The sequence below is a fragment of the Natrix helvetica genome, assembly GCF_964273705.1.
Source record: "Natrix helvetica genome assembly, chromosome: 3".
NCBI classification, from domain to species: domain Eukaryota; kingdom Metazoa; phylum Chordata; class Lepidosauria; order Squamata; family Natricidae; genus Natrix; species Natrix helvetica.
The window spans coordinates 178,325,710-178,346,660 of record NC_138549.1 but is presented as its reverse complement, the minus strand read 5'-3'; the positions used below and the strand labels follow the sequence as shown (position 1 = coordinate 178,346,660).

At 58.5% G+C, this 20,951-nt stretch overlaps 1 protein-coding gene across 3 annotated transcripts in view; it reads left to right on the top strand.

The window, feature by feature from the left end:
* The window catches only part of CDH22 (cadherin 22), a 65,152-nt gene that overhangs the window by 8,629 nt on the left and 35,572 nt on the right, over positions 1 to 20,951 (top strand). The window contains exons 2-3 of one of the 3 annotated variants that reach the window (XM_081948414.1): positions 7,161 to 7,936; positions 18,834 to 19,128. In XM_081948414.1, coding sequence (XP_081804540.1) covers positions 7,718 to 7,936; positions 18,834 to 19,128 — 514 coding nt within the window. In that variant the 5' untranslated portion in view covers positions 7,161 to 7,717. Of the gene's footprint in view, positions 1 to 6,946; positions 7,937 to 18,833; positions 19,129 to 20,951 lie in introns of those variants that run through there. The other 2 variants (XM_081948415.1, XM_081948416.1) reach the window with 2 other exon arrangements.

Sequence of the window (20,951 nt, the reverse complement as noted above, 5' to 3'; positions counted from 1 at the left end):
GGAGAGGGAGACCCAGTGTGGCCGTGGAGCCCTTTATCAGCCGCAGTCAAACCGGCCGGGAGGGGCACTTCCTAAGGGGACAGTGGCTATAACCCTGAGTCCACTTCGCAGTGGTCGTTCTCCTCCTGGACTCCGCTTTGGGTCAGGCCCCATTGAGACTCCCGTGTCCACCATAGTGGGCGCCATAGTTCAAAGAGAACAGTGGCGCATTGGGGAAGGTCAAGGAGGGCTACCAGGATGACCAGGAGTCTGGAAACCAAGCCCCATCCTTAGGAGGCGAGAGCCAACTTCAAAGAGCTGGAGGGCTGCCATGCAGACGTGGCGTGGACTCTTCCTTGCCCCAGGGGGCCTCAGGGCCGGAGCCAGGAAGAACTTCAAGGCAGGGAGGTCCAGGCAGAGGCCGAGAAGACCTTCCTGCATGCTTGGACCATTTAGTTTGGGTTTTTGGTCAAGGGCCTGGATGGTTCTGGGTTGCTTGTGCCCCCAACAGCTGATGTTCTTCCTAACGTTGGGGAGGCCTGGACCTTCTCTCCTGTCCTGATGGGGGCAGCGAGGCCCCGATGGCAGCTGCACCCCAGCCCACAGCTCCCCTCGAGAAGACTCCTGTGGGTCAGAAGGGGCCAAAGTAAAACAGTGCAAGGGATGCTGAAGATGGGAGAGAAATGGGGTCCATCTTTCCCAGCCCCCTCCAGCCCCAACTTGGCCCTTTCGGCCCTTGCCGGTTCAGGGGCCAGCCAGCACTTCAGCTCTTGGGCCAGGCCAGAAAGCCAGTCTCTGACCCAGGAGGAGGAGGCCACGGCGGCCAGGCCTCCTCCGTGGCTGCACCCCTGCTCCCCTCCTGATTATTGCACCATCAGGCAAATTGAGCTGAGCTGTTGGAAACCCCCCTCCCCGCCTTGCTTGCAGGTCCAGGGAAGGGGAGCCCATGGGGACCCCCACAAGGCCCCCCGTCTGGGGCTTCTCCTTTGTCTAGCCATTAGGTGTTGGAGGGGAGGGGCCGGGGGTGTCTTCATACCCTGCAGAGGGTTTCCAGGCTCCTCCCTTTCTCAGCTCCTTTGAGAAAGCTCTTGGTCCGTCTCCCTCTTCACACCTGGTGCCCAGAACTGGCAGCGACCATTGAGTCCTGCGCCAGCTGTGGCAAATGAAGCTGGGGCGTCCTTTGGTGGGCACTTTCCTGGTGCAACCTAAGTGACCCCCATGCCCCATGGGACTCCAACTTCAGCTCTGGGGTCTCATCCTGCAGTGGCGACTTTGGTTTGCTTTCCTTCACAAAGAGCTTTGTGTCCCCTAATTTTATGAGGATGCTGCACATTTTCCAAAATGCCCGGGAAGAAAGTTGGGCTTTCGGCAACTTTTTGATATTGAAAATGTCTTTGGCGCCAGGAGGCTCAGGGTCTCCCTCCTTCCTTGGCCCAGAGGCCAGGTCGAAGCCGGCCTCCCAGGCCAGCCCTTCCTTCCCAGGGCAGCTTTTCCTGGGGTGCAGCCGATGGTGGATTTTTTGGCTCTTGGAGGCTGGAAGGTTGCGGCAGCTTCCCCTGTGGCCGGCTGTGGGCCGGAGCTGTGGTTCCTCTGCCTTCTGCTCCTTCCTTGCTCATGGTGGCAATCGGGGGTGGGGGTGGGGGAGGGGAGGTTGTGGGAAAGCAGAGTGTGCAGGTGGGGGGGGGGAGGGAATTGTGCTCGTAGTCCATCTTCCATTTAACCAGACATATTGAGTGATAAATAATTCATATTTCTGCCAAACATTTGATTAAAAGAAGCCAATTCCTTCTATGTTTGTCAGGGGGCAGAAAATCCCATTTGATGTTTTCATTTTAATCAGTCCTTTTCCCTCTGAATGCTTAGCATCCTCATGGTCAGCTTGCTCTCCCAGGGCCCCTGCCCACAGGTGTCTCAGAGGGTGGCATGTGGGCAAAACGAAGGCTGGCGGGACGGCCGACACAACCTTCAGCTGTGGGGCCAGGAGGACTCTGTGGGGAGACCAGGCGCTTTGAGCAGCACCCAGCAGCTTCTCCCAGCCGGCTGTCCCCTCGATTGGCGGTGGGGGCGCATGGCTGGCCCTGCTCCCCTGGGCTGAACTGCCTGCCCTGGAGATGAACTTCCCTCCACCCGAATGTGGCGATCTTTGGGTTTCCCACCCGCCCGCCCGCCCCCCCCAGGAACTGTGGGGGTCCTGTCCCCCTCCTGGGAGCCTCTGCAGGTTGTGCCCAGGTGACATTTCCAGGAGGTGCATGGCTGGCATCTCCCCTTCTTCCCCCGTCCGCCTTGAAAGGCCAATTAATGCCCGGCATCCGTGGAGCTGAAGCATGAAACTTCCCTGTTTGGCGAAGAATTATAGCGGAGCGAGACGGTTCTGGCTGTAAGAGGCCTCTTCTTCCCCCAGGGAGGCGCTGAGATGCTCTTTGCAATTAAAATTTCTTTCAAACTCGGACCAAAGAAGATTGGAAAAAGAAATGTTTTCGGTTGCAAAGACCTTTCCCAAACAGGGAGGGGGGGAGAGGTTTAACAAACACCTTTGCCAGCCCCCGAGGAATCGGCCCAAAGTTTGGGGGGAACCATCAGCTGCACGGTCATTAAAATTTTGGGTGGGGGGAAGGGAAGCCCTGCCCCTTGCAGGTGTGGCCGCTAGTATTGGGGGGGGCGTGCAGTAGGCATCCTTTTCCGTGCCCCCCCCCACTTGGGTGTCTTCCAGCCCAACTGAGAAGAAAAGCTGTGAAAAAGCTCCCCCACCGGGAAAGTAATTCCGAAAAGCCAGAAAGAGGAAGATGGTGATTTACTTCAAGGGCAGAAAAGATTACACTTTTAATAAGTATAATGGCTCCATTCTGCTCCCTTTATTATTAAAGCCGTGGAGTGTGGCTGGGATTATACAAGGGGTCTTTTGCTTCTGGGGCTGCCTGTGAATCTGGGCGGAGGGGGGGGTGAGCAGGGCAGGAGGGCAGAGCTGGCCTCCTGCAGACCTCCCTCTCCTGCCCTTCTGAGCCAAGGCGGCTGGTGAGGGGTGCGTCCAGAAGGGAAGGGGTATGAATGGCCGGCCTGGAGATGAGCAGGCTCAATTTACCTGGGAGCCCCTTCTGGAGGGGGGGGGGGCTGCACCCATCTTCTTCTAGAGGGAATGGTGGGCTGCCTGCCAGACACAGACACTTTAGCAAGGAGCAGGCAATGATCAGAGGGGGCTGAAGCCACTTGTGGGAGCAGGAGCCCACCACCCCAGGCCCAGGAGGAATTGTTGGGGATAGGGGCAGCTCTTAGGGGGCTGGGGAATTTGCCCTCCTTCCTGCAAGAGAGAGGAGGGGAACTGAGTGGGCAGCTAGCCAAGGGCTCAGAGGGCCCCACATTTCCCCAGGGGCTGCTCTGTTTGCAGCCTGACTCCTGTGTAGCTGATCCTGGGAAATGGAAACTCTACAGACACACTCACTCTCTGCCCCCCCCCCCAAAAAAAAAGGAGAGTTAAGTGGAACTGGATCTGATTTAAAAGAGCCAATTTTCTGGACTGGCAGAACCCAGGAGAGAAGTTTGAGGGGAACCCCACAGGCTGCTGGGCCCATCACAGGAACAACTGCCTCTCCATGGCAGGCCCCGGTCAGGTGCCCGGCAGGTGGCCCCATACTGTGCCAAGGCCCTCCAAGCCGTGCTGTGTCTGCGGGAGGATGGGGAGCTGGGAGCCCATCAAGGAAGGGGTCGCTCTAGGGAATCCCTCCGGGGGGGGGGGGAATGAGGGGCATGTGTTACTTGTCGCTTTTCCCACTCCAACTGAGTGGCTTCCTTTGTGTGTGGGATGTGTGTGTGTGTGTGTGTGCCCTTCTCAGGCAGCGAGGGCCCATGTTGCTCTGCCCTGCCAGTGTGGCTTTGGTCTCCAGCCTCCCGTCCCCCTCCTGCTGAACAGCCCCCTTTCCCCCCTTCACCACAGCCCCCAGAAAGAAACCCCCCCATGGCCAGGGAGGCACGTGCTGTGCTGGGAGAGCTGCTGGCAGCCCCCCCCCCCCCCCGTCCATTGCATTGGTGAAATGAAATAAATATCGACACGGACGGGATGCTCTTCAATTTGTCCTGATCACTGGGCTGCGGTGAGTTCTGACAGGGCAGAATGTAAAACATAAGCTCAGGATGTAATTTCTACTGTCAACATGATGTACAGTAGGCTTCTGCCAAACACACACTGACAACGCGTGGGGGGGAGGGGGGAGGCACGTGCCGTTGCCACCAAGCCCCCGGGGAAAGTGGGGGGCGGAGGAGGGTGGGCGCTGGGTCCAGCCCTCCCAGCCGGCCAAAGGAGGCGTCTGAGGCTGGGGGGGGGCGGCCTTCCCCCTTCAGGGAGGCATCAGCGGTGCAAACAAAAGGCCTCACTGGGTGGGGAGAGATCCCCCAGGCAAGTTCTGGTTCCCACAGCAACCGTTGCCCAGGCCTGGCTCCACGTGTAGGTGGGACACGTTTGCTGTTGCAGTTGGGGGGGGGGAATGTGTGGCACGCATTCATTTGTTGCATCCAGATCGGTCTGCCTGGACCCTTCCCCCTCCCCTCCTGAGAAAGTGGCCCCCCGGGTGAAGCACTGGAGGTGGTCTGCTGACTACGGATTGCCTCCCAACCTCCTCCAGGCAAGGCCCCTGGCCGTGGCTTTGTCCCTAGAAGGGAGACTCCTGCAAGCAGCCTCAGGCCCAGCTGGGCCCCCTGAATTAGGAGGAAATGCCACTGCTGCCCGTCTCACTTGCCTCCCATCCCAACTGCCCTCCCTGCCAGCCCTGGCCCCAGAGAGGCAGAAGTGCAGGCAGGCACCTTCTGTCCCCCCCCCCCCCAGGGAGCTTCTACCTTCTAGAAAACCCACCTTCCCTCTCCCAGGCGGTACAGGATGTGCCCCCTCCCCTGCCAAGCTCGCAGTCTGGGCAGCTGAAGAGCCAGCCCAGCAACTGTCCCCCCACCCACCCAGAATGAGGTACCACTTCCACAAACTCAAGTGAAACCCCCCACCCTGCTCCATAATTGAGACCACATCTGGAGGCTTACACACCATGCCTTCTGTGAAGGTGGCACCAGAAGCCGCCTTGAAGCAGGGCCCCTCCAGGCCACTTTTGAAGGTGGGGGGGCTGCCTCCCCAGGTCAGAGGAGTGACCCTGGTGGCAGTCCTGCCCCTTATTTATTGAGGTGCCTGTCCATACCCTCCAGACGGCTCCCTTCACATTGGGCTCCACGTAAACGGGCCTAAAACGGGCGGGGCGTGTGGGGGGGGGGGCAGGGTCAGACTGTGTAGCATTGGCATTCTCTTCAAGTTGGCCTTTGCTAAGCGGGGGTCAGGCCAGCCAGCGCAGCTGTGGTGTTGTCTGAGCCCAGGTCGAAACGTCGTCGTCGAAGCGAGCCTCTTTCCCGCAGATGGAGAAACCCCGCTGGGCAGAGAGCAGAGCTCCGCGGGGGGGGGGGTGTTGGTGGGGGGGTCGCTCCTGGTTGGTTCTGGACCATCAACTGCCTGCCAAGTTAGCTCCGGCTGAAGCGCTGCGTGGCTGGATTCGGGGAATGGCGGTCCCTGCTGTGCGTCTTCTTGCCCCTTGAGATGGGAGTCCCTTCGGTGGCGTCTGGACGGAGAGGACGAGCGGGGCAGCAGCCTGGCTGTGCCGGGCTCAGGGCGGCGCTTGGACTCGGCTGGAGAAGAGAGGCAGGGAAAGGGGTTCTTAAAAGCCGCGCTGGTTCTCGGGGGGAGCCGACCTCCCTCCCAAGGAGCGAACCAGCCCTTAACCGGCTTCTCGAAAGCTGCCGGCGCTGCCAGGAGAGCAGAGCGAGGCAAGAAGTCTTCAAAACCGGCCTGGCTCAGCCCTCTCGCCGCCTTCGGCCTGGGGAGCCCGGCCGGCCCCGGCTCTCCTTGCCTGCCCCGGCCGCTCCCCCTTAGCAAGGCTCGTCCCACGGACTGGCGGCATCGGCGCTCCCGCCCCGCCCCGCCCGTGGTCTCTGGGCTGCGCTGCTGCCGGAGCTGCGCCTGGGCTGCAATGAGCCGGCCACGAATTCCCCGGGAAAGCGGGCCAAGGCAGGCAGGAACCAAGAGGAAGCGATCCGAAAGTCTCCCGCTGTCCTTGGGAGCCCAGGGGCCTCGGCGGCGCCCACCACGCACCGCGGAGGAGCGGCAGGCTGGCGGCTCAGGGAGGCCCGTTGAGGAGGCTGAAGCGGGGGGGGGGGGGAGCTCGTGGGAGAGAAGGCTGAGGACAGCGGAGGGTCCCAGGCGACTGGCCCGGTTCTGGGGCTTCGGCTGCCGGAAAAGCCCCGCCTGGACGGTGGGTGGGAAGCTCCTCCGAAGCCGCAACAGGGCGGAGAGGGGGGCCCCGGGCAGGCCGACCGCCAGCGGAGATGGGGCTGGGGGCAGGGAGTGAGCCCTCCCCAGGCGGGCAACCTGTGCGAAGGGGAGGGCGGGGCAGCCTCGTGGGCCTGAGTTTCCCAGGCTGAACCCTTTTTTCCCTTGGGCTGCAGTTGTAAATTGTAAATCTTCCACAGTTCGCTCAAAGCTTGGAAATTATCTTTTAAGTGTATACCCGGAAATGAACGAAATTTGTTCTGTTTTTGTTTTAAGAAGGATTATTTTAAACTGCACAGAAACGTCCCTCTTGCATCCTTGGGCAACAGTGGAGGACTAGCTTCGCTCTCCAGCAGGTGGGGAGGGAGAGAAAGATTTTCTCCTGGGCAAGGCCACGGAGACTGCCACGGCCCTGCAGGGTGGGTGTCTGGGGGGTTCAGGGTGGGTGTGGGGGGGGGAGGGCTTTCCCAGCCCCCCCCTCAGAAACAGGGCAGCTGCTGCTGCTGAACCTGAAGCAGCCACTGACTGACCTCTTTGCTGGGCACAGAAGGCAGGCTGGTCAGTTGCTGACCACCACACCTGGCCCAGCTCTAACTGGTAACAGAGGTTTTTGGGCTGAAGGCTTTATCCTTTGAATGACGGTGAGGGAGGAGGAGGAGGAGGAGGAGCAAGGACAGGATGGCCCTCGGGAGGATCACTCCAGCTTTCTGCATGGGTTAGAAAGCAGCATCTCCGCAGCCTGCCTGGCGTGGGCAACAGGGCTCTAGTTGGGCATTTGCTGAGCAGCCTGCCAGAGCAGCTCCCAGCCCAGGAGTCGGTGGGGAAATAGGGCGCCCCCCCCGGGCTCTTGACTTGGCTAGCTCCCCAGTGATGGGTGCTCTGTCTCTTCCAGGTGCCAGGAGGATGCCGGTGCCCACTGCCCTCTTGACCCGAGGAGGACAGTGGCAGCTACTGCTGGGTGCATAGGAGCCGCCCGGCCAGTGGAAGCCATGGAGCCTCAATGCCTCCTCTGCCAGGAGCAGCTGTAGCCGGGCCAAGTCTGTTGGGTGTGCCATGCCTTTGCTCTGATGGGGCTTTGTGCCCTCCCGCTGCCCGCAAGGAGCCAGCTGTGGCCGGAGCCAAGAGACTGATGCGCACCTCTACAGCCCCTTTGAGGCCCCGCTGGGCTGATTTGGGAGTAGCCGCCCGGGAGCCTGTTCCAGGGATCTTCTGACCCAGAGAAAGAAGGGGCACCACCTCTGCATCGGTCGCCCCGTTTGATGCCCACCTGCCTGCCGGGCGTTGGGCTGCATGTGATCCTCCTGCTCATCACCCTGAGAAGTGAAGCTGCTCCAGACGGTTCCGTCCCTGTCTCCCATGGATGACTGACCCACCACACCGGCCAGTGGCTCCTCTTTGCTCCCCAAGGATGCCTGTGGGCCCCCTCCCTGCTGCCAGGACTCTGCAGTGATGGTGCCCCCTCACCCCCCCGGAAGTGGGCTCCTGCTGTTGCTGTTGTGCCTTCTCGTTGGCCCAGACCGTCCGCCGGGGGCATCTGGGGCCCCCTGGCAGGGAGCACCTGGGGATGTCGGTCTGCCCGGCTCTGGGCGGGTGAAGCGTGGCTGGGTGTGGAACCAGTTCTTCGTGGTGGAGGAGTACACGGGCACAGAGCCACTGTACGTGGGGAAGGTAAAGGCCGCGGGGGAGAGGGAGAAAGCCCCTGCCCTGAACTCAGAGCCTCTGCAGGAGGGAGTGGGGAGGGGCGGGGGGGGCAAGGCAGTTCTGCTCAAGGAAAGCTTTCCTGGGGAAGGATCTGGTCTTGGCAGCTTCCAGAGGTAGCTTAGCAACCACCTCATTTGCTACAGAACCTCAAAGCTGTCTGGGCAGTTTGCCCCTGCAGCCCCCCCAAAACAGCCCATCTGTACAGAAGGGGGGGGGCAGGAAGCAGATCACAGGAAGTCCCCACTTCTGACTGGACAGGAGTAGCCTCCCCCCCACCCCCGGTCAGAATGCCCCCTGCCAGAGGGGGGTCTCCTCCTCTGCCCCCTCCCACAAACTGGCTCGCCAGAGAGGCCCGATAACAATTTCATAAAATCTGGATATTGAGGCTAATCCTTTTTCTGTGAGGGAATTTCCCTGGGGGGCCCTGGAGGGTGGATGTGGATTTTTGTGTTTTTAAAATAGAATTATGGGGTCAGCATGAGTTACAAAGTTGTGCTTGTTGGACAGATCTATTTTAGATAGAGAAGGGGATTAAAGGGGAAAAGCAGATTTAATTAAGTTGCTACCATTTAAAAGGAATTGATGAACTTGGGTTTTGTGAGTGGGAGCAACACCAAAGTGCCTTTCATTAAGGGCAGCTTTTATATCCTTTCTTTTCTCCCTTCATCCCTGCGTCCTTCTGTGTTTGTGAATCTATTTAATCATCTCTCCGAAAGTGCTTCTCTGCTCAAATTTAATTTTGATTTAATTAGCAAGAGATAATTAATGGCCCGGCAGAATCCCAGGTAGCTGGCCCTCCCGGGGAGGGAGACGCTCTTTCGCTTGACCAGAGGGATCGGGCCCCGAGGGCATCCCAGAGCGGAGGCCGCCTCCCTTCTTCTCCAGCTGTGCCAACCTTTCTGAATTGGGGAGGGGGCCCCGGGAGGTCGCTGGGCGGTCAGAGCTGGCACGGCCAGGCCGATTGGCTAAGGGCAGGAGAGCAGGGCCCTCCTTGGGGCGGCTGGTAGCAATGGCCATCTCTGCCCCCTGTCTAGTCAGGCCGGAACAAGGAGGGGGAGGGGGGTGCCCCTTCCCATTCAGCACCTGCTACCACCTGAAATTCTGCCCAGAATCAGCCTCCCTCCCAAGGGCCGTGCAGATTGGCTGGGTTCAAACGGTGGCCCTTTTGAGCCCATCATCATCATCATCATCATCATCATCATCATATGGGAACCAGCCACCGGGGGCCCCTTGAGTGGTCTTCGTGTTCATGCGGGGGAAGGAGAAGCAGGTAGTCCTCAACTTATAGCCACAATTAGGGCCAGAATTTCGGCCGCTAAGCTTTGTGGTTGTTAAGCAAGACTTCAGATAACCACATCGCTTGGCAATTGTAATCCCATTGGAGTCACTCTCTGAAAATTGCAGGTTGTTAAGTGAGTATCCACCCCCACCCCGAGCGAAGCCATTCTGGTCTCGCTCCTTCCCAACCTGGAGCCTCAGGAAGGTAGGGGAATGCCCCCCCCCCTCCTTCCTTCCTTCCTGCCTGCCTGCCTCCCTCCACTTCGGCCCTTGTGGGGCAGCAAGAGGCCCCAAAACTGTACAGGGTGGCCGAGAGGGCACATGGGGGGGGGGGGTGGAGATGCGGAATTTAAACGTCATGGGGGAGGGTTGCTAAGCACCCAAATTTTAATCACCCTGGAGGTGCTGCAGTGGCCATGACTTTGGCCACTCACCATAAGCCCCCTTTTGAAAGCACCATTGTAATCTGAAACTGTCATTGAGAAAAATGGCCATAAGTCAAGGACCCCCGTGCCAGGGAGGAGGACGACGAAGAGCTTGGTTTGGGTTTTCAGGGGTTTATAGGCCGATCAGGAAACCTGGAAGCTGGCTGAGAAGGGAAGGGCCCAGGCCAGGAGAAGGCCCAGCCAGAGGAGGCCTTTCAGGGCTGGAGCAGAGTCGGAAGAGCCCTCAGAGGTCTTCTAGTCCAGCCCCTCGCTCAGCCAGGAGACCCTCCACCACGAAGAATGAAAGAGGCCACGAGCCCCTGGAAGGCCTCATCCTCCTCCAGCCTTGGCCCCTTTCCAAGCCAGGGTTACCTCTAGGACAGGCCCGGCCTTCCCTGGGGAAGCCCTGCTCCTCGGCCTGCTGAGGGCACCTTCTGGCCCAGGGGATACATGAAGGGTGTCGGGGGGAAGGAAGCCGGCAGACCTTTGGGGAGGCCCTTGTGGCGTTTTGTGCTTTCCAGAAGTCTTTTGACGAGCAGCCCAGCCCCGCCTCTTCCGAGATCAGGCGCTTCCCTTGGCCTGCTCTGCAGGGCCTCCGGGGCTCTCCTCTTGCACTCTGCTGGAGGTCACTGCCAGGGTGAAGCGGCTCAGCCCTTCTCTCCGACCCTGAGGGGAGAGTGGCAGGTGCTGAATGCTTAACAGAAAGAAGGACCAGGGGAGACAGGATAGCAGTCTTCCAATATCTCAGGGGTTGCCACGAAGAAGAGGGAGTCAAGCTATTCTCCAAGGCACCTGAGGGTAGAACAAGAAGCAATGGGTGGAAACTAATCAAGGAGAGAAGCAACTTAGAACTGAGGAGAAATCTCCTGACAGTGAGGACAATTAATCAGTGGAACAGAAGTTGCCTCCAGAAGTTGTGAATGCTCCAACACTGGAAGTCTTTAAGAAGATGTTGGATAGTCATTTGTCTGGAACGGTATAGGGTTTCCTGCCTAGGCAGGGGGTTGGACTAGAAGACCTCCAAGGTCCCTTCCAACTCTGCTATTGTATTGTATTGTATTGAATGCCCCTCCCCCAGGGTGTCTCGGAAGGTGACCCTCAAGAGAGGCTCCTGCTCCACCTTCCCACCTGCAGGAGGGGCTCCGTCAAGCACCCCAAGGAGGCTCAGCTCCGTAAACTGGGCCCCAGCCTTGAAGGACATGGGCTCCTCCCAAAGACTCCTGCAGCTCTGCTCTAACATCTGGCTCTGGAAAGGGCTACCGTGACCGGATGGCCCTGAGGCCCCGGGTGCAAGGGGGCTTCTGGAGACTGGGCACGTCACGGCCGAGGTGGCTGTCCTCGCTCCTGCATCCATCAGCCCCTAAATGGGCCACAACTGGCAAAGGGCCAAGAGGACGCCTGAGAGGCCAGGCAGTTGTAAGAATCCCGTCCACATCACCAGGTCTCAAAAATGGACAATGAGATCGCACATAATTGGACAAGTGAACATGCTGGACGTGATACGTGATTCCATGTCAAAAGTGTGCCAGTCAGGCTGAGTCCACATTATCTTTAGCCCGGAGGGGCTTTGTGTGTCTTTCTAGCGTCTTCTGAGATTTCTGGGAGAAAAGTCCCTGCCGGAGTGGCCTCCCTCTTCTCAGAAGTCCAACTTGCCAAGTGGGTGGGTGGGTGGGTGGGAGGCATCTTCCGCAGAGAGCAGGGATAGCGTCGTCCTGCCCTGCTTCCCCTCCAAAACTGACTGGGCTGCCAGGAGGCCCCAGGCGCGAGAGAAGTGCAGTGGCCACGTCTTCCCATGGCTCTCATCCTGCGCCTCCCACCTGAGCTGCTGGAGCCAAACAGCAGCCCCTGCGGAGCCCTCAGAATGCAGGATGGGAGGATCCTTGGAGGCCATCGCTCCGCATGGTTGAAGAAGGCGGGAGGGAGAGCATTCCCAGTTGAGTGGCTTGCACACTGGAAGGCCACCAGGGAGGAAGAGGGAAGGACCACCCACCCCCTTGTCCTGTCACCAGGACATTCTCCTGCCATTCGCCTGGAATCCCTCTTCCCGCCCCTTTGATGTGAGCTCTACCTCTGTGGAAGCCTCCCCAGAGAGTCCCTTCCAGGGACTGGAGAAGGCTCTCGGGCTCCCTCCCTGGGCCAAAAGCATCCCCCCTTCTTTCAGCCTTTCTCTGGCAGCTTCTCCCACCATCTTCCCTGCTGGTGGATTCTGGGACCCTCCTTAAGGGGCAAATGGCAGCTGGACTAAAGAGCTCCAAGTGGAGCCTAGGAGGAAGAAAGTGGCGCATTTGTTTCTTATGACTCTTGGATGATGCCACCTCTCAAAAGAGGCCCGCTCATTCCCTTCCCCTCCATCTTGCCTTTTTTTGTGGTTGAAAGGGAGAAGAAGGTTCAGGATGGAGGGATTGTGGGAGGCCCCCGGGTTCTGCCTCTGGACTCCCAGTACCCCCCCCCCAGCCACCCCGGAGATGTCTGGCCAATGAGCCGATCCAATGTCTGCTCTAGCCAGAAAACACCCCCCCGCCGCCCCCTTTCCCCAGTGCAGAAATCCTGCTGCTGCTCTGGACAAACTTTCCTTGAAAGCCTCTAGGGTGGAAGACCTCCCCCATTCCAAAGGCAGGCTGCTCCACTCACACAGCCAGGACATTCATCCTGATTTGGGGGTTTGGATCTCCCTCTGTAAGCGTCCACCTGTTGCCCCCTCTGCCTTTGGGCATTGCAGAGAATAAATCCACCCCCTCTTCCTGGGACGGACCTTCATGTGCTGGAAGCCTGCCAGCTGCCCTGCCTCCCCTCGCTTCCTCTTCTTTAGGCTGAACTGCTCTTCCGAGGATTTAAACCCCACCACCCTTGGAGCTCTTCTCTGCACTCTCCCCAGTTCCTCAGCATCCATTTGCACTGCGGTGAACACAACTGGCCACAGTATTTCAGGTGTGGACTCATCAGTGCGGTAGATGGTGGTACTGTCGCTTCTTGTGTTGCTGTCCTTGGCCCAGCCCAAGAGTGCATTAGCTCTTCTGCTCACATTTAATTTGTGTCGCCCAGATTCTTCTCACAGGAACTGTTGCTGAGCTGAGACCCCCATCCTGGACCTTTTGCATCCATTTTTTCCTGTCTTAAGTGCAGATATTTCCCATCAGTGAGCACGTTGCTGCCTAAGGGCCAGAGTTAGAAGCCCCTTGAGGTCCTTTTGGACCTCCAGAAAGTCTTCTGCAAACGCTAGCAAACACCCCCACCCCCACCCCCGGCTTTGTGTGTCCCACAACTTCTCTTTAGTTCCCTCATCTCAGTCTTTGATGAAGGCCACTGTGGGGTCCAAGAAAGGAACCCTGAGGTGCCCTGCTACGTATCCCTCTTTTCATGTAGACCACTAAGGTCTGAATGTTGTTCCCAGTCATTCAGTCAACTGCAAATCCAACTGGAAATGAAGCTGTCCATCCGTCGCTGTTCCGGTTTATCAGGGAGACTCTATCAAATGCCTCAATGAAGTCTAAGCACGGGGCTTCGTTTCCTTATCAGTCCACCAATCAAGTCACATTGTCAAAGAAGTTAATTTCATTTAAATTAATTTAAAGAAAACATATGTGTCGACATGACCCGTGCTGGCGGATCTAGAGATCACCTCGTCCCTTTCTAAAAGCCTAGAAACCCAACTGCTTCATTATATTTTCTAGGATTTTCCTGGGTGCTGATTGTCAAGCTGATTGGCCTTCCTTTTCCAGAGTCTGCTCCCCACCCCTTTCTTGGAATATGGGAGCAAAATTGTCTCTTTCTTCTCCCATCTTCTGTGCTTCTCTATGCAGAGTTCAGTCCCTAGCTCAGCAGTGATATCCAACAGATCCTACAACGGTGTGTGTGTGTGTGTCGGTTTCTCTCTCTCTCTCTGTCTGATCCATTGAGGAGAACTGAATCCATTCAAAGTTTCGATGGCCTCCGTTCCTCATTGTTCTGCTGGAGGAAGCTGCCATCCACCTCACTGGGAAGCTCACAGGGGGCTGCTTGGTGCAAGGGGGTCTTTCTTCAGGGAATCCCACCTTGCGGATAAGGCAGCAGCAGCACCGGCAATTCACTGCCATGGGTCGAAAGGGAAGAGAGGGGAACGGCTGTTTCGTGTGGAACCATGGTTGAAAGTCCACTGTATGCCTTCTGAGGACTGTTGCCAGGGGGTGCCTCTCTCTCCCCTTCCCCCCTCCCCCCGGTGTGTGTGTGTGTTGGGCTGAGCTTCCTGTCCGGATTCTAGCAGCGGGAGGTCCTATTTGACCGGCTGGGCAGCAGTGGCCTTGGACTTTGGCTTTTGGGCCAATGGGTGGGCAGGCGTTTGGGCTAAGTCAGCCTTCCCCTGCTTCGGGGGCTTCTTTCCCCTCCCCACCAAGGTAGATGATGGAAGCGTCAACTGTCCCTGGCGAGACAAATAGAGCAAGGGGCTCGTGAAAGTGGCTGCCGGGCATAAATTTCGGCTGCTGCAGCCGTTTCAGACTCCGGAATGGCTCTTGGGAAGAAGATCGAGTGCCCATAAACAGCCTCATATTTCATTAGCCAATTAATGGGAGACTCGCAGTTTTGGCAACTTTGCTGATTCTCAGCAAAAATGGTGGGCAGGAAATGGGGGCAAAGCCTTTCCAGAAGCAGGTCCCACTAGGGATCCTCCCAGTTAAGGCCCCACAGAAGGTGCCCATCGCCTCCCAGATGGTTCAGGTGGTCAAAGGGAGTTAACTTTTACCTCTCTTTTCCTTCTGGCACGCACAGTGTGTGTGTGTGTGTGAGAGAGAGAGAGAGGGGGGGGGGCAGGGAGACTATAGGTGCTGCAATCTGGGGCAGGAGGATGCTTGGGGTAGCCCTGGGGCAACAGTCCCTGGTTTCTGGGGGCCAACAGCAACAGAGCATTACCCTCTGACACCCCCCTTGCCTCCCCAGTGCAGAGGCCCCAGGCCTGGAGGGAGCCCAGAGTGCAGGGTCCGGTCCCTGGGCCCTCTGCCCACCCGGAGAGGCACAACCTGAAGGGGGGTGGGTTTCTGGCCCCCGAGGAAGGAGAAGCCTCCATCCAGGGCTGCTGACTGGGTGGCCTTGGGGAGGAGGGTGTGGGAACTTGGGACACCACAGACCCTAAGGATGGGCCTGATTAGGATCAGGACAGGATCCCACTTCCCAAAGGACATTGGTGGGTTAGACCACGTTCAGATGAGCCTAACGGAGGGACCAGGGTCTCAAGGACATGCCCTGCCGGGAGAAACAGTAGCCAGGTTCGGGTTCATGAAGGGACAGTGGCCAGGAGCTGCTCTCCATGGCCACAAAAACGAGGACTGGGAATAATTGAGACAAGTTGCCGCAGCCCCTTGGATTGAGCTTAACTGCCCCGAGGGGGAGATTCAGCCTCTCCCTGGGGAGGTTGTGGAAGAGGTTTGGGCAGCCACCTGTTGGGCCTGGGCTTGGCCAAGTTGGGTCTAGCACTTAATTAGTGCACGTAGACGTATATGCCGCTTCGTAGTGGTTCATGGCCCTCCCTGAGCAGCTACCTGGGGATGCCTGTGGCCTTTTCCACCTCCACCTTCTGTCGTTCCGGCTGAAGAAGGCTTGAGGAAGGACCTTTTTTCCCCTTCGAACTTTCTTGGCTGCCCTGGGAGAAACGGGGGAAGGAAAAGAGCTCTTTGGGGGCTGATGCCTACAAAAATGGCCTTGCCCCCCCCTTCCCAGGAGAGGCAGAATGCCACCAAGCAGGATGTCCCCCTCTCCTCACGTGTCCTTTCCGAGGAGGGGGCAGCACTGAGCCTGCAGTGAACAAACGTGAGCAGCTGCAGCCCCTCGGGATGGGCCTTGGGCTCGGTAAGGGTCCTCTGGGGATGGAAAAGAGGACAGGCGAAGCGCTCGCCTGGCTGCCGGAGAAGCCAGGGGAGGCTCTGCAGGCAGGAGGATGGGGGCAGCAGCCTGGAACACGGGAGAGAAGGGGGTCAAAACGAGCCAAAGCCGATTGAAAGCCGGTCGGAGCGGCAGGGAGGCAGTGAGGACGGGCTGTGTTTCACCAGGGGTGGGGGGGCGTGAAGGACAGGATCTAACCCAGAATTGATAGGAACAGGAACAGGGAATCTCTCCTTCACTCCAGCTTCCATGCCCAGGGCCAGAGCAGAGGCCCCTGCGGCCCTGAAGGACCAGGGCGGTGTTTTGCTGGCCCTTCCTTCCGCCTGACCTCTGACCAGCAAGGCTTCAGTTTGTTCCTTCAGGGCCGTAGGAGGCTCTGAATGGATAAAACGGCAGAGGGGCAGGCGGGGTGGGGGTGGTGGGCGTCCAGGCTGCTTCAGTCTGGCATGGAGGTGGAGGACGGACCAGTCAGGGCCTTGAGAGCCACAGGGTCATCCTCCTCATTGTCTGAAGTCAGCAGGACAAATCTTGGCAGGTTAAACTTTTATTATTTTTTACGCAAGTATCCTCCTTAGTAGATGGTGAAAAGGTTGTGAGTGCAGAATGTCTTGGTTTCTGCAGCTTCAATCCAAATAGAGCTGGAAGGGACCTTGGAGGTCTTCTAGTCCAACCCCCCTGCTTAAGATTCTATGCCATTTGAGACAAGTGGCTGTTGAGTCTCTTCTTGAAAACCTCCAGTGTTCGAGCTCTCACAACCTCTGGAGGAAACTTCTGTTCTACTGATTAATTTTTCTCTTGTCAGGAAATTCCTCCTTAAATCCAGGTTGCTTCTCTCCTTGATGAGTTTCCACCCCTTGCTTCTTCTCCTGCCTTCAGGTGCTTTGACCCCCTCATCTTTGTGACAGCTGCTCAGATGTTGGAAGACTGTTATCATGTCACCCGCAGACCCTCCTTTCTCTAAACCATACCCCTATCCTGCAACTGTTCTTCCTGTGTTTTTCTCTCCAGCCTTTTCATCGTCTCAGTTTCTCTTCTCTGCACTTTTTCCAAAGTCTCAACATCTTTTTTTTTTTGTAATGTGGGGACCAAAACTGGATGAAGGATTCCAGGTGTGGCCTTACTGAGTATACTTCACCTGATTTTGATCCTATACCTCTGTTTATACAACCGAGGATTGAATTAGCTTTTTTGGCTGCTGACCCATCTTTAAGGGATTGTCCACTAAGGCTCCAAGGTCCTCCTCACAGTTACTACTTTAGAGCCAGATTTCATCTAATCTGTACTGGTTTCCTCTGCCTAAGGGTAAAACCTTAATTTTCTCTACATTAAATTTTATTTTGTTGGAGTGGCCCATTGTTCAAGTCTGGGATCCTGATTTTGTCCTTCTGGGGTGTTGGCTGTTCCTGCCAATCGGGTGTCATCTGCAAATGTGATGGGTTCCCCTCCTGTTCCCTCATCTGAGTCATTTATGAAGACATAGAAGAGTCCTGGGCATAGGAGGGAACTTTGTGGCACCCCATTGCCTACTTCCCTCCGTGTGCAGACGTAGGCCCTCTAACATCAACCATTAATAAACTATTTCATGCCATTCGGAGTAGAAAGTGAATCGTGTGGGCTGGATGGCATAAAAAGGAGAAACCCAGCGGCTGGCTCAGAAACATCTGCGGAAAAAGCCCATCCGATTCTGAGTGGGTCACAGGAGGATTCTCCCCCATTTCATGAAGGACCTCGGGCGCAGTGAGGCTGGCCCACACCGCCTCTGTAGGCCTTTGGGTCAGAGGACAGCAGTCAGATTCAAAAACCCTCCCAAGGTTTTATTTCCCCCTGAAATCCTGTCCGGGTTGAGGTAGAGAAATAGGTAGAGATTAGATATAAACGGTGCTCTTGGTTAGAGAAACGGACTGGACTTGGCAAGAGGAGATTTTACAGAGACAGATGCAATTTTCTTCCTTCAGGAATCAGGGGCAGCTGGTTGGAGGCTGAAAAAATAATGGCTCAGTGAGAGTGAGGAGAGCTTTCTGGGGCAGGAAAGAGGAATCCTGTTTTAGGCTGAAATCCCAGAGGTCGAGTGGCCAAATCACAGGACGGGATCTGCTCTGCCACTTGAGGCCAGATCGGGCCTCGAGGGGCGGCTCCTGTTCTGGATGCCACGAAGGCCACGCGTGGAAGTTGGAGGCAGGTGGGAGAAGGGCGGCCGGGGTGATCAGGGACCAGGCGATGCCACTGAAGGAGCTCCAGAGGGCAAGGCCCCAGTCACAGGGTTCGGTTACCAAGGCCGACTCCGGTTGGCTTCGAGGGGAGCCCGGGCAGCCCTCCGGCCTCCAGGAGCCCTTCCAGCCTCTGGGGCTCAGCAACTCCCCACCATTCTCCGGTTGCCTCTTGCTGGTTCAACGGCCCGGCTGAGCCATGGCCTGGCTGAGGGGCTTCCTGAGAGGAACTGGGGGTTAAGGGGGAGGGGGGCTGAGGGTCCCCCTTGCCTGAAGGGGAAACCTAAGCCCCATTTCTGCCAAAGGGAGTGACCTGGGAGGGCTCCCCGGAGGTCGCCATAGCTATGCGTGCTTCGCCGGGGTGGGACGGCCAGGTGCTGCACACTTCTCAGACTGCTTAGATGTTCCCACGGGAGCCCATGGCCCCAGTCGACGAAGAGGGCCCAGCGGTGCCACCCCAGGTGCCCTTCATGCAGAGCAGCCCTCCAGAGGCCTTGTGCCTCTCCCCTCCCCAAGGCCGCTTAGGCATATTTGGCAGGAGGCGGCCCCTGAGGGGTTCTTGTCAGAGGGGAGCCCTGGGCAGGCCCTTCCCCACTGAACAGCAGCCCCGGCAGGAGAGGGCTGGGTGGGCCAGTGTGGAGCCTCCCAAGTGGCTTCTTCCCGCAGCATAAATGCAACCAGGCCCTGGGATGCCTAGATTTGCCCTTGGAGGCCGGGAAGGAGGTGGCCTCCCAAGTGCCCCAGCAGGCCTCCCTGAGAGAGGGTGGGCAGGGCGAGGGGATTTCCCTCCACCTGCAAGAGAAGGGAGACCCCAAGAAGAAGGCCAGTTGTGCCTGACCAAGGAGACCAGGAGAGGGAGGGTCTCCAGGGTCCTCAAGGTTTCCACTTCCTGCCCGCCCGGCCCCTCTTCTAAACATTACGTGGCCCTTCAACCAGCGAACCCCGATGGGCGGGCCAACGATGCTGGATGAGGGCTGGGATGGGCTTGTGTGCGCCCCATCTTCTCCCAGGCTGCGAAGGGGGCAGGCACTGTAGCCCCCCTCCACGGCCGGGCCCCCATCGTCCCTGCACTCCCTGCACCTGACCTGTGCCTGTCCCCCCCAGATTCACTCGGACTCCGATGAGGGCGACGGCTCCATCAAGTACACCATCTCTGGGGAGGGGGCCGGCACCATCTTCCTGATCGATGAGCTGACGGGGGACATTCATGCCACGGAGCGCCTCGACCGTGAGCGGAAAACCTTCTACACGCTGCGGGCTCAGGCGCGGGACCGCCAGACCGACCAGCTGCTGGAGCCCGAGTCGGAATTTGTCATCAAGGTGCAGGACATCAACGACAGCGAGCCCCGGTTCCTGGGGGGGCCCTACATCGGGAGCGTGGCGGAGCTGTCTCCCATCGGTGAGTCACAGCGCTGCCCGGCTGGCTCTGCAGCCTCCCCTCGAGCGCCAAGGCCACGGGAGACCCTGCCTGCCTGCCAAGCGGTCTCCTGGCACCCCCGCTGGCTGACCATCCCCCAGCACTCCCGAGAGAGAAAGAGAGAGACCCTGTCCCACCTGCACCCCAAACAGGAAGGCGGGTGGCTTGGGAGGCCCAGGGAGGGGGAGGGAGGGGGAGTACCTGCAGAGGTCTGGAATGCCCAGTGGGCACCAGGCTCTCTTCGGCCCCTTTGCTCCCAGCACAGCTGGCGAACCATGTTGGGTCTCTGAGGCCTTGCGCCTGCCTCCCGTGGGTGCCTGCTTGAGGGGGACCCATTTCTTTAGAGCTGGAAATGCAAAGGAGGGTTTAAGCATGAACCCCCCAAGGGCCGGAAACAAAATGAGGCTCCGGGAAACGGCACAACGTTTTTTCTCTCTAGCCCCACAGCCCCCACCTAGAGTTGTGTCTTCGCGGGGAGGGGGGGGTGAGTCCTTTGCAAGGGGCAGCATAAGGGTGCAAAGGAAGGTGGGGGGGGGGCTTGCAAGGAGGAGCAAGAGAAGAGGCCCTGGTCCTGCTCCCTCCCCCTCCTAGGTCCCCAGCTGGTGCCCCCTCCCTTGCAAGTTAGGGGTGGACATACTTATTGCACAGTTCTGGACAATGAGCCCCCCTCCCCCCCTATTGCTCGTGTGCCAGGAGTGGTGTGACCCCGGTTTAGGGCTTTCCTTGCGCACCTGCGCAACCCCTGCCTGGACCCAGAGAGAGGGAGGCCGGTTGAGCCCCACAGGCGCCTGGAAGGGCAGCCGTTGAGAAGCAGCCCAGGCGTTTGGCGGGGGGGGGGGGCTCCCGTCTGACAGTCCCTGAAGCCTGAGAGTCAGTCAATCCATCCATCTCGCATGCTAGGACTGCGCCCGGCTGAAGACTTTGATCTGCTCTCTGCCTCCCTGGGACTGTTTATCCATTGGCTCCTACGGCTTTCTGTAGAGAAACGTTTCGTATCTTGTCGTTGTGGTTGCTGTTCTGTTGCCTCCTTGAGAAGGGACCGCTGGGTGTCCCTGGGGCTGAGGCTCCTGCCCCAGATCCTTTCAGCACAGCTCCTGAGCCCCAAAGTTCCCCTGCCCCCTTCTGGGCAGGGCAGGCAGGCCGGCAGGCAGCGTAAGGCAGCCGTGGGCCCCTCTGGGACTCTGAGGGATGGGGGGGGGGGCTTTCAGGTGGTCTCGGTGGAGACTTTCTTCTTTGAAAGGGGCCCCCGGGGGGTTCCAGGAAGCAGCGGCTGTGCCAGCTGGGAGACGGTGGGCAGGGCAGGAGCGAGCGTGCTTTGCCAACAAAGGGGCACCTGCAAAGGGAGTGGCTGCTGTGCCCGGAGGGCTCGGAAGGACTCAGGAAGCACCAAGGTGAGCTTGCAGGGTGGGTGGGCGGGTGGGCGGCTCTGGCCTTCCTGCCGCTTTTGTGCCTTTCTTTGTCTTGCTGACGGCAGCAGCAAGGTGAGTCCAAGCCCCTTTCCTTCTGACGCCTCTTCCTTCACCACCAGCAACCTCTCTTGAGCAAGTCACGGCCACGGGAGATGCGGCCACGCCTGTGGGTGGAGGGGCTTAGCAGCAGCAGTGCCCCTCACCCACCAGGCAGCCAGATCCCCCCTCCCCCCAAGCACCTTCCTCGGCTTCCCATGTGGGCATCAGGGTGGGGAGGAGGTTCACCGGCCTGGTTAGGGCTGCCGCCGCTCCCCTTGGAAAAGCCTCACCACGGTTTTCAGGGAGCAGAATCTGGGGTGCAGAGAAGGAGCCCCGAATGGAGCAGAAGGGGGGTGG